Source organism: Anopheles funestus, chromosome 2RL (assembly GCF_943734845.2).
Source record: "Anopheles funestus chromosome 2RL, idAnoFuneDA-416_04, whole genome shotgun sequence".
Lineage (NCBI taxonomy): Eukaryota > Metazoa > Arthropoda > Insecta > Diptera > Culicidae > Anopheles > Anopheles funestus.
The window spans coordinates 6509370-6521575 of NC_064598.1; the positions used below are offsets into that span (position 1 = coordinate 6509370).

Here is a 12206-nt window from a genome sequence, read left to right on the forward strand (position 1 = left end):
GAGCACACTGTCTGGCAGCAACTGATCGAGCAGATTGGCACGGTAATAAATATACCCCAACCAAAGACAGCAGGAGTCTTTGGTATGCGTCTACCATACTTACGGTTTTTGTGTTTCTTGCCACCCTTACGCTTGGGCGAATGTTCACCGCCCGACTTCGGGCTCGATGGTACGGAACCGAGTGGCGTCGTGCCAACACCTCCGGGTATCTGTTTCGGGATGACTTGTAACAGGTTGCCTTCGCTTGCTTCGCCGACGGAATTGCGGGCGAAACACTGCACAATACCGGCGTGCCGTTTTTCAACCGATTCGATGATGAATCGGGTATCATTCGTTCGTATGAGATTGTCCCATTTGGCGTAATCGCCGTTTATCATCCAGTAAATATCGGGATGTGGTGATCCACGGGCTATACACTCCAGCTCCAAACTGTCACTCTCGTTGGTTAGCGTGGATCGTGGTGGGGCAACGATACGTGGCGATTCTAGCACAGTTAACCACACGGAATGGAGCAGCGGAGGATCGATACCGTTCTGCAGTCGGCACATATATTGACCCTCGTCTTCAGGATGTACGTTGGACAGTTGTAGTCCATAGTCTTGAATGCGGGCACGACTATTCAATGGGATACCGTTGGCTCTCGTCCACGCCGGAATTGGCACAGGATTACCAACGCCGGGACATTCAAGCAGTGCCGTATCGCCAGGCAGTACCGATACGTTCTGTGGCAGCGTAAAAGCATGAGGTGCTGTCCGTGGTACGTACTCCACCGTGACGGTGGTTCGCTGTGGTAGAATGACCTCACTGCCAGTGATGGAGTTAACCGCCGAGCACCAGTACGTGCCAGTGTCGCGTTGAGTCAGCGAAGCCAATATGAGTCGTCGACCGGTTTGAAGTTGCGTCACATTCGGATAGATTGTCATGCCATCTCTGTCGGGTGGAATAGATAAAACATTCGGTAAATGCTGAACCATTGAAATAGTTCTCCATCTTAATACTTACTTGTAGTAGCTCCAAATTGGCGGAGGATTTGAAACGATGTCACCACAGTCGATGATAATACTGTTTCCGGGAAATACCTTGAAATGCTGCTGTGGTTGTATGCGTCTCATAGTCGTAGGTACACGATCGTGACGACCGGGAACACTTTCAGCTTCGAGCCCAATCGTTGCCAGCGTCAAGCGAGCCGGAATCGATGCGATCGCGGACGCTCCAAACCATGCCACACACTGGTACTCTCCTATCGTAGATTCGCTGACAGAAACACGCAGCTTGTACCGGCCGTCGGCGATGCTTGCGTTATATCCTTGATGCTAAAGTAACGTAAAAGAACAATTCAGAAAACATCGTCCCAGGAATGTCTCCCTATCGCTCCATACTTACACTGTTCTGGATTAAAACGTAGTCTTTGCGTTGTCCCGTTGTTCCTTGTGCCCTGAACCGCCAGTCCAGTTGCTCCGGCACCAGGTTCAACTCACACTCGAACAGTACCTCATCGTCAGCCGGAGCGATCGTCGACTCGGGTGCCCGTATGATGTACACACCGAGACCACTACTGCTCGAGCTACCACCGCTAGATCTCGCCGATGAGCCACCGTACTGATGGGAGGATGATCCACTGCCCGTGTGATGGGAACTGGTGGCACCGGAACCACCGTGCACTGCCGCCTGATGGTGATGTCCATGAGGGTGATGTGAATGATGAGAGTATGAAGACTGCGATGAACCGAACACCGTGGGAAGGAAGCAAACGGTCAGTGCTAGGTACAGCACCACCACACAATACGATATCCGTCGGGCTGCACAACTGTACCAACAGTGGGTCGGCAGGTGCTTCCGTATACTGCAGGTTCTCCTATTGCTTACGGGATGCCGGTGTATTAGGTGACGTGTACTTTCTTCCGTTTGCATATTGGAAGAGGTTAAAGGTAATGGTGGTTGAGTGGCCTCGCTGAGTCGATCGCTTGCGGAACACATTCTTTCTTCGTATGAACGGCTCAAACGGTTTCAGAGCATATCAACTGGAAAATACAGAAAAGAAGAAAATCAAAAACAGATGCAAGGCTTCATTAGAGCGGGTATAATTTCCCACAAACTGTACTATCATATGATAACCCTTTTTTATTCCCGGCTTAACATAACCGACAAACATGACCTCAAAACATTTCCAATACGTTGAGTATTTATTGGTAACGATAGACCGGAGTTCCGCAAACTTGGATCGTATGACAACCGCCGGGCTTCTGAGGAACGTTGTGGTCAGTAAGATAGCCTCCAAACTGCTGACGAACTTTCCCCATGCAGATGTAAGTAATTATATTAGACTTGGGAAATATTCTTCAAGTACTTAAAAAAAATTGAAAATTCTTTTTAAATCTACTTTAAAAGCCTATGATAACTTCAACAAGCACAGCTGTAAACACTCAATCCCATCTCGTTAACTTAATCCAAGTAGAATTCGTCTGGGTGAATGTGTTTTCTAAAGTTCTCCTTACATAACCCCAATATCGCGAACCCCAAGCAATCAGTACATCCCAAAGAAGGGAATGCATCACCATGAACCATTACGCTGCAGTTTGTAAACTTCTCCCATGAGCCTATCGGACGATTCCGTGGATCCATTGGAAGAAATAGATCGAAATCTGGACGCATGGATTCCGTCTTGACGTGGCCGGGACGTGATTGATGATAGATTAATCACATCGTCACGGGTTGCCTCACGGGTGCCAAGTTACTGGACGCCTGATACATATACCTAACCCCTCGCCAGCCCCTGTCCGTGGCAAACTGTTGATGAGCTGTTAGATTTCGTAGCTGTAAACTAGTGAGACCCGTGAGTGAACACCGTGAGGGATATTTCAGATGTACAACAACAAAAAAAACGTAACAAACCAAAACCGACACTGACCAAAATCTAATGTCTCCGACATGTGTCTAGGCGCTCCGAGGTTGTGTGTGATTAGGAAAAGGCAATTAATCTTCCACGAGGTTCGGATTGTGCCGCGATTCTAAGAGTTCTTTATTTGTTTTCGATCGACATTTGATGTTCGGAAGACTTCAGTAAACGAAGATAGCCTAACGTCAATAGTTTTGTAGATGGTGAAGTGTTTAATCGCTTACAGGTTTACATCACTTATCAACGATCGCCACAAATCTTCAAAATTCTGAGGTTAGGCGTTGAGTTATCATAAGCTCACTTTTTCCTTCCTCAACGTCATGCAGAGTTGATTCGTTATTTTATAGACCAAAACATTTCCAGTAATTCCAGCTATCGGTTCTTGGAAAAGCGAATGCCAGAAGTTAGATTGTTGACGTATGTCATATATTTCTTTCGTGATCCTCATCACCAAAGCAGGACAACTTATCTCGTCGACTCCATCGTTGCCGGTTTGTTTAAACGTAGATAATTTATCTTAAATAAAACACCCCGCTTCTTCTTCTTAACCTTCCTCTTTGCTCAGACGAGAAGTCCAACACTCGTCGTCGATCGTCGTAAATTAAGCACTAGATCAGGTTCTTCCTTCCGGTTCAAACAGCCGAAACTGTACTGCCGATGGAATGGAATTGCTTCAACCGTGAGAAAGTAAGCAATTTTAAGCCATACCCATCGCCATTCCGTCCGATCTTCATCCATCCTTGCCAGCACACGGGCACGGTTATTTGATCAATATTTAAACCGTTCGCCGCACTGCCTTAAATAAACAAACAATCTCGATGCTTATGTTTATCGCGCACTCGGCAGGAAATATGGTTTGATTACACGAAGCCGTACGAACGCGCGCTGCTTAATTGACTGTGATCGATGAATAATTTTCCCGGCAAACCGAACACAACCTTCTTCGCTGGCAGGGTTGGTAGTTTTGGTGGTGCTTACAATCAAATAAGCAATGATAATTACGAGTTGGTTACGAGATTGCAACGATTCAATGACGATCAGTGCGTGATAGTGTTTCGTGTGCGTGAATGATTGGAGTTTGATTGATTGAATGACTTAATCGTTTACATTGGGGTTGAGAGGGAGAGAGAGAGAAAAAAAAGTGAACCAAAACACGAATGGGAACAGGTGTATCAATTGTTAAAGAAAAGGGGAGTATCATCGTTCAATTAAAGGGGTGGAATATGTATCAAGAATAAATGGTTTATTATTAACAACAAAAAAGTAGGGTTAGAACTGGCTGGTCACTGTTAGCAAATTGATAAATGTGGACGGTTCCATCAATCATTCTGAGTATTCTATTGCTTCCCTTTCTGGGATAATTTGTAATTAAAAATTCGATCATATCACCCAAAAACGACGGTGAAGAAGCCATCGATAGCAGTCGCCCCTTTTAATGCCCGTTTATGGTTCTGCCGGGTTGTAAAATTTATGGAAGAACGTTTATTATTCTTTATGAAGCCATAATCTGTTCCTTTCATCGTTTGTTACATCAAATGTGCCCAGCATAGGTTACAAATTCGATCCAAAAAAAAAACCTCCCCGAGAAGAAAATTTTTGCTGCGTTTGCCCCGAAAAACTCTACCAAAGATCGGACATTGGAGAAACAGCAACAAAACAAAACACCACACCAGAGAGCGGCAAAATACGAAAGAACATAATTTTACGACAATGTTTTGAAAACCATAAACCACAATCTCGTCAATGAGGCGGATGTGATGGCGATGGGTTTCCTCGGTTCCATCTCTTCCTAGTGATATGTGTCTCCGCGCTCTTTAATATAACCTTTTTTTTTCTTGCTCCTCTGTCACCGTGTTCAGAGTTCCTAGCACACACCCATCAGAAACCCAAAAGTCAAGTCTCGTCTGTGCCAGTCTAGTCAGCTGCAGCATTATGGTTTTGCCCTATGTAGAATGGGTTTCGAATTATTTTAATTTTAGATTAACGACCGAACGGTGATCCCTTTCGGTAAGCGAAACTGTACCGCTGTCGTGGGATGCGATTTACGCGTGGCAAGGGTATTCAGGTTATCGTTTACATTCGTGCATTGATAAGTGAAAACGAGCTTCGTGAAAAGTGAATTAATTTCCCTTACGTTATGCATACAAATAATAAATTACTGTAAAACCAGTTGCGCCCTCCCCCGTTTGTCCCCGAACCTGTATCATATTAGCAAGCACAGCTGCGCGACAAAATATGCGGAACAACGCATAAATTATGCTCCAGGATTGAATTTAATAAACCATGGTTTTTTGGTAAGCTAGACGTTAGATTAGTCGTTAGCAGGTGTATTCTTTATACAGCGTTGTTACGCAAAATCGTTCAACCATAAACTAGCCCAAATAGTTTCTAATGTTACATTCTACCCTTACGATCATATTTTACCACCACCGAAAGGTTGGCAACACATCATAGACGCACATCGGTGAGGATTATGGTAAGCCAGTACTCCATTGACGACCTTAACAGTCACCGGGTAAGGTTAATACGGTGCTAAAGATAATGGTTGGGAAATCAATCAACAGCAGTTTCTTCCCTCGTTCTACGATCGAATTTATTCAGCCGTCGGTGTGTTTGCCGTTACACACCGAATCAATGAGCGATTGCCAATTTCCTAAAAAAGAAACGTTCATAAAATTGATCACCACACGATCTGACCCATTCTCCATCCGCGCGATGTTTAATCAATCTTAATGATGTATCGGGGACCGTTTGCGTGGCACCGTATCGAAAGTTTAATTACTGCACATTTGAACCTTCTTTAAATTTATCATCCAATGCCGCCTTTTGGGGATGCTCTGCTTCCAACAACCCGGTGGGCGTTCAATCCCTAGCTGTAGGTTGAGTTTAACCAGCGATCCCAACCATTCCACCTCAGCATTGGTGCGAATTGCGACAATTGTACTTGAGGCGTAAATGCTCGCGCATGAACTTCAAGTGATCGTGAAAAAAAAATTACATGAAACATCCTAAACGATCATATTAGACACGACTCATTAGATGAAAAGCATTGGAGCCCGCTGTTGACCCGCGGGTGGAGCGAACATGATTCATCTTTTAGAGACGGACGTTTTCCTAATGCCTTAAGTACGGACGAACGATCGGTACGGATTGAAGCGTCGGATGATGAAAAATCGTACCCTTAACGGGTCATTCCACCCGTTCCTATTTTCGAATTCCGGACTTGTTCTACTTGATGCGCAGCATATAAGCATAAATGACGCAAGCGTAACTCTGAACGTTAAATAGGATTGCAGTACCATTTGCCCCGTACGCTTGAATTGCTCTTTTCTTCACCTTTTTCTACATTGCCAATGAAGTGGAAATGATGACAAATCTGCCACGATTTGCGGCTCACTTCATTTTACGCCTCTTAATCGAACCGTAAAACGAAGTACTGCGGTAATTATGATTTTTTTTTCCTTCTTACTAATGCGTTCAAGCAGAAAACGGGAAAATGTCTAAACATCTCTTCAGAGCCCCATCATCATCGTTTCAATCATGAAGTGACGCATGTTTGCGAAAGGTTTCTACCGGTTGCAATCAGATCAGACGAACGAATGAGTTGCTTTCAGAAGAGTTTAATTCTGGTACAACATTTTACTATGAGCTATAAATGTTTAAGGTGTCTAAAATATAGCTAATGTAGATAAAAGCGCTGCTTATATCTTGAAGTGAGTCCACAGAGGCTCAGTTTTATATTTAACTTGGTAAGTGCTCTGTCTTTCAGTATGCATAATGCATAATCAGAGAGACAAGATTCTTTGTTCAAGTGGTTGAAATTTAGATCGTAAATTGAACTTACTTTGGAGAACTATGAATTCTCTTAGGACTTGGACTTGAAACGCCTAAAAGTATGCAATTATTAGTTTTGAATTCGTTTTCAATCTTTTTGGGAACAATCAATAAATTGCCGGGAACCGTTGCAGACCAAAGAGGCGTAGAATGGTATAATGTCTAGTCTAGTTGTACTATACCTATTTACTTCAATTATATTTATCAACCAATTCCCAATTATGCTAAACAGTATTTAGTAGGAAATTTTATCATTTCCACACACACAAACACACCCTTACCAATACAAACGGTACGCCAGTTTGAGGGCGAAGATTTGACGTTGTAAAAATTAGCCCAATCGAATTAATGATTGCAGATCAACCAAAAAGAAATGTGAACAAAACCCTCGAATCCTACCCCCACATCCCAATGGGCGCACACGCCTCAAATGTTCGCAATCTAATTTTGACGTTTCCTCCCCATAGCTAAGGACGCGAATTAATCATCCCAAAACAACGGCCCAATCTAATCAAACCGGGGCTGGAATCTGATTCCAGATCACTGGGCACACACACACACTTACTCTATGGCCGCTCCCTGCAATCTCGCTCGGTAGCCTCATTTCAAGACAACTCGTCCAACAAATTTCATCGACCGCCCGGAATCGCACCGAAGGAACGAACGGAGTGCGGAGTGGAAAGAGAGAAAAGGTTGGAAAACACGGTGAAACCATACGACTTGCTTACATTATAGTCTGTACCTTCGCGCGCGACCTCCAACGCTTTATAGCCGGCAAGAATTCGTTCGCCAAAGTTTCCAAAACCCAACTCCGGCCGTAAACAAGGCAGCAAACGAATGGGACAGAGACAGAGAGAATTAAGAAACGTGTTTTTTTTCGTGTTTGTGTCCAGGCAGGAAAAAAAAGAAACAAAAATAGTACGAACCCACCTTGCCCACTGTATATCCTTTCGGTTCGATCGGATTTGGCACGATAACACGCGGATAAGCGCGATGGATGGTGGCAAGGTGGTAGAAATAATCATAAAAACATAAACTCTCCCTCCGAGCTTCCACCAGCACCGGCCACGAAAGCATCGGCCATCATTAGCAGCAATTCATTGGCATTCTCACGGAATGTTAATTGATTTTGGTCTGTTTCGTTTTGCTGGATGTGGCCGCGAACTACAGAACTCCACGCCAGCCCCAGCCGGCGATCGCTTATTATCGCTTCGCATTCGTACATGAACACCTGCCAGCGAGCGAGGGTGGAGCCTGGCTAGGGAATGGGCCTTTGGTGAACGTTAGCCGTTAGATACATATATATCGAGCGACTGGTATCTCGATTACGCGGAGAAAGAAATCTTATCCTTACCACCTCAAGCTGCTAGAACGAGTTCCTCAATATTAATCTGAAGACAACAAAAAAATGTATCCAAAGTAATGATCACTTGATCGTTCGTATGCTGATCACCTTTTTTTTGGTTTTGTTTTTGCTTATACAAAATATTCTCACAAACTAAATAAACGATCGGCGTCAACATCGAACCAAACACAGCAAAAACAAAAAATCCATCCCAGCGACTGGCAAAAAAACATGATAATAAATGAGTAGAGTTATCGTCAGCATCGCTAAACGAGCCCAAAACGTGCAAGACTCTGGGCTGAGTGGAAAGCCTAGTTAGAGAATCCGTCAAGTGTAACCAAAGAACGGCAAGACGAAGGACCAACCGAAAAAAAAAACTGCATGAAAGCTCCCCAAAACGAAACATGATGATGAAACTTGGATTGGTAAAGTGAAACGGAAAGACAGCAACAAACCAAAAAAAAATAATCAAGCTTCATACATACTTCAACTCAAATTTCAAAAACCGCAAAACCGATAGAAGCCCAAGCAAACAAGCGATAACATTCTCCCTTTTTCAGCTCGTGGCACACGCAAAAGAAGCCTAATTTAGGTGCAGCGATCATCAAATGATCTGCAGAAGGAACGGAGCAAAAACTACACACACATACCAGCAGAATCATAAGATCCGTAACCGTGACTCAGCCGGGCGACAACCGATCCGTGAGAAGAAGCTCAAACCGCCTGCCTATCGGACTTTTGTGTGACTAATCGTGTTTCAGGTGGCTTTTTTTCCACTCCACGGAATCGATAATGGTTAACCCTCGCTTGGTGAACTCCGGGGTGGGAGGGTGAGGTGAGATGACAGAGGGTGGAATCCCGCTAAAAATAGGCACGGCAAGGTGGTGGCACAAACACACACATTAGTCTCCCGCGAACGCAGTTTAAGACGTCCGAAGAGCTTTCCGAAGTGAAAAACAACCCAAAATGACAACTCGACCGGGATGGCACCACGACCGGATGGCCGGATGTTTAAGGAAGGGGGGAGGGGGAGAGTGCGGTCAGAATCAGAGGAAATCAAGAAAAAATGTTATATTAGATGGTGATGCCTAGTCCGCGCCTGTTCCGTGGACAAAAAGCGAAAAGAATCGAAAATTGCCTCCACTCCTTGCCGTTTTTTTGGGCAGGGTTCCGAAAGCTGGCGGCCGCATGAAGCGCGTCAGGGGTAAGATGAGGACGAATAATAAATTGATAAAATTTAAATTACAATATTTATTTATGCAAATCGATTGGACGCAACTTCTCCTTTCCCATCCCTGCGCCATCAGGGAATTTGTTTTTTTTTCTTTTTGGAACCGATGAATTCGTTGAGCGAACGCGAGAAACAGCACAACCTGTTGCTGCGGAATGCTGTGCTGTTGCGCTACGGTCTCGAGAATGATCTGGCGCTCTTGCGGCCAGTTGTTTGTGTGAGGATTATACTTTTTTTTTCTCTGTTTCCTCGTATCTTTTTTTGTTTTGCTCGGATTCAGTCAAAATTTCGTTGGTGCCACCCTTCGCTAGAACATGAATCTCGAGCAGGTCGGGGGCAAATGTTTTATGGCCGCGATTCATCGGCACATCAACCGCCACCACCATAACCGCTACGTCTTGTTGTTGGCGTCGTGCACAAAACGGAACAACTTGTCGGGATGTATTATATTGTCGAACTGACAGGGGAGAAGGACAGCGAAACGGGACCATCCCCTGGGGAGCGGGTGAAGTGCAATAAATGACAGAGAATAATAAAGCAACAAGAACGAAAATCAAATTAACAAAGTCACTTGAGGACGCTCGTCCCGAACGATCGATCTTTCGTGGTTACGAATCGGGATACGAAGTGGGATAATTTGTTGAAATTTTTCATCGGAATTTCCTCACGTAAAACTTGTGTTTTTTTACGGAAGTTACCAGTTGATAAAGCACAAAACAATGATAAGAAATCGGTGGAAAATTGATAGAGAACTACACAATAATTATTCCCCTTTTGTGGGTTCATTTTATTCGGTGTGTTTATGGCAAGGGAGAAGAAAAATCATTTTTTAAACTGCTCGTTTTAAGAGTGACTTTTGTTGTTGAAATTGATAGGGTGGGGTAAGCTCACTTTACAAAATACCTATAACGAATATGAAAAACGCGTCAGTTGATATCGAATGTTATCGAATCGCATGCACAATTTAGCGAACTCCATAGTATCCGATAAAGTAAGAATTTTTTAAACATTTCAACTTAAATTTAAATTTGTTGTTTGCAGTTTTGTTGTAAATAATAATATTATTATTTTTATGATATAATATAAAATGTGGCATAATTTGGCAGACATGTTTTATTGATTATTTTTTCAAAGATGTCCAACCCATTATAAGTTTAAGTAAAACAAATTATTTATTTTCAGAAAATAGGATAGCTTTCCTTCCATTCCTGACAATCATCTATCAGAAATATCTCATCCATGCAATGCATACGGAATTAGATGGAATTGTTAAATAAAAACAAACCCAAGGTAAATAAAGCATAGCCCAAAACATTGGAAAGTGCCTATGCGCCACTCGGGTGCACTAACACGGCAAGCGCAATGCGACATGTTCACCTACTTCCTCTTATTTCTTTTTGGCGAGTGGGTTAATTTTTATTTGCTTATACCTTTTTCGCATCATCCCTGTAAAACTACTTCCAGCTCTATGTACCTATTTGGATTTTTCAATGCTATTTCGGTGGCGAATCGCAACCAACCGCATGGTACCGTTTGCTAGTCTATAGTAGGAGTTACGGTGGTTCTTTATGTTGTTAAATTTTTGCTGCTCACTTTAAGGCTTTCGGGAGCACTAACTCGCAACCACATTTCGATGGTTGAGGGCGAGTTTTTATTTCTGTTTGCCTGTACACAATTTTGTCCATGACTCAACGTTGCGGGACTCAACTGGGATGGAGAAAGGTAAGGTTTAATCTCACCACACCGGTAGCAGCAGCATCAGTTGGGTCGTAAAGCACATTCCTTCTGGCAACTGGCGAGTAGCTTGGCATAGAGCGTGCACTTTTTGCAACAACAACAAAAAAAGATAATGGAATTCGCATTCGATGCAACTCAGTCTGCCAAACCCGATTGAATCGGTTCACCAATCGAAACCCACCCCGGGTTCCAGTGCGCGCCTAATCTCGGTGGCAAAAGTTCGCTGATTCATGGCGTCGAAATGTGGAAAATGGGCACCCGATAGGCACAGCAACACCGATGCCGACCAACATTGGATGCCTTTTCCTCTCTGCTTCCTCCCACATGCACACACACACACACACACGCAGGAATCCACCTTCATGACAAGCGCACGAGGCGTTACAGCGACCGATTACGTCCGAGAGCGCGCCTGCACCAGATTTATGCCTTCTCATGCTTCCCACTGCAACCCATCAGCGGCAATGGGGTCAGTTACAGTTTTCCCGACACCAGCACCAGCTTCATCTACACACCGGCGCTGTTAACCTGGAGTGCTGTTTTGCTTTCCGGTTTAACTTCATTTTTTGCCGTCTCTTGCTCTCGCTCTGCGTCTTCTTGTGCAGCCCTTTTTAAACACTTGTCTAAACGAGGTGAAGGGCTTTAGTTAATGACAAGGAAGGATGTTCCACTGGGTGGAAACGCCGTCTCACTTTACTCTTCAAGAAGTAAAGATTGAATTTCTACAACCCAGTAAAGTATCCGGGAATGTTGGGAAAATTTATCCCACAGCAACAAACCACCACCGTGTGCAAGGTGCAAAGCGCAAGGTCTAAATTTCTTAACACTCACCCTAACCTACACCCGGCCTTACAAACCCACGACCCACGAAGGTGGATGCGTTCGTATATCATGCACCAATTTTCACATCCATCTTCATTACAAAGTACGGACTGGGGGCCAGAAGACACACTCGAGGTCCGTTCCTTAAGGGCCACTTCTTATCCAATTTCATTGGCACAAGTGATGTGGCCCTCCGGGAGACCTCCGCAGGCATTCGTTTCGTACCGAAAAACTTTTTCCCGGTTCCCCAACCCGGCAGGGTTCGGTCCCGCGAACTGGAACTTTCTTTTCAAAGTTCGTAGAAAACCGCGCGTGCAAATTAACATTCCAGTTCGGACGGA

At 44.2% G+C, this 12206-nt stretch overlaps 1 protein-coding gene across 7 annotated transcripts in view; it reads right to left on the reverse strand.

Moving 5' to 3' along the window:
- LOC125766393 (interference hedgehog-like) overlaps window positions 1–12206 on the reverse strand; it is a 77499-nt gene that overhangs the window by 5080 nt on the left and 60213 nt on the right. For all 7 annotated transcript variants that reach the window (XM_049432294.1, XM_049432293.1, XM_049432290.1 and 4 more), the window contains 3 exons: window positions 1384–2021; window positions 1003–1313; window positions 104–930 (listed from right to left, as the gene is read on the reverse strand). In XM_049432294.1, the coding sequence (XP_049288251.1) occupies window positions 104–930; window positions 1003–1313; window positions 1384–1977 (1732 nt within the window). In that variant the 5' untranslated portion in view covers window positions 1978–2021. The remainder of the gene's footprint in view (window positions 1–103; window positions 931–1002; window positions 1314–1383; window positions 2022–12206) is intronic.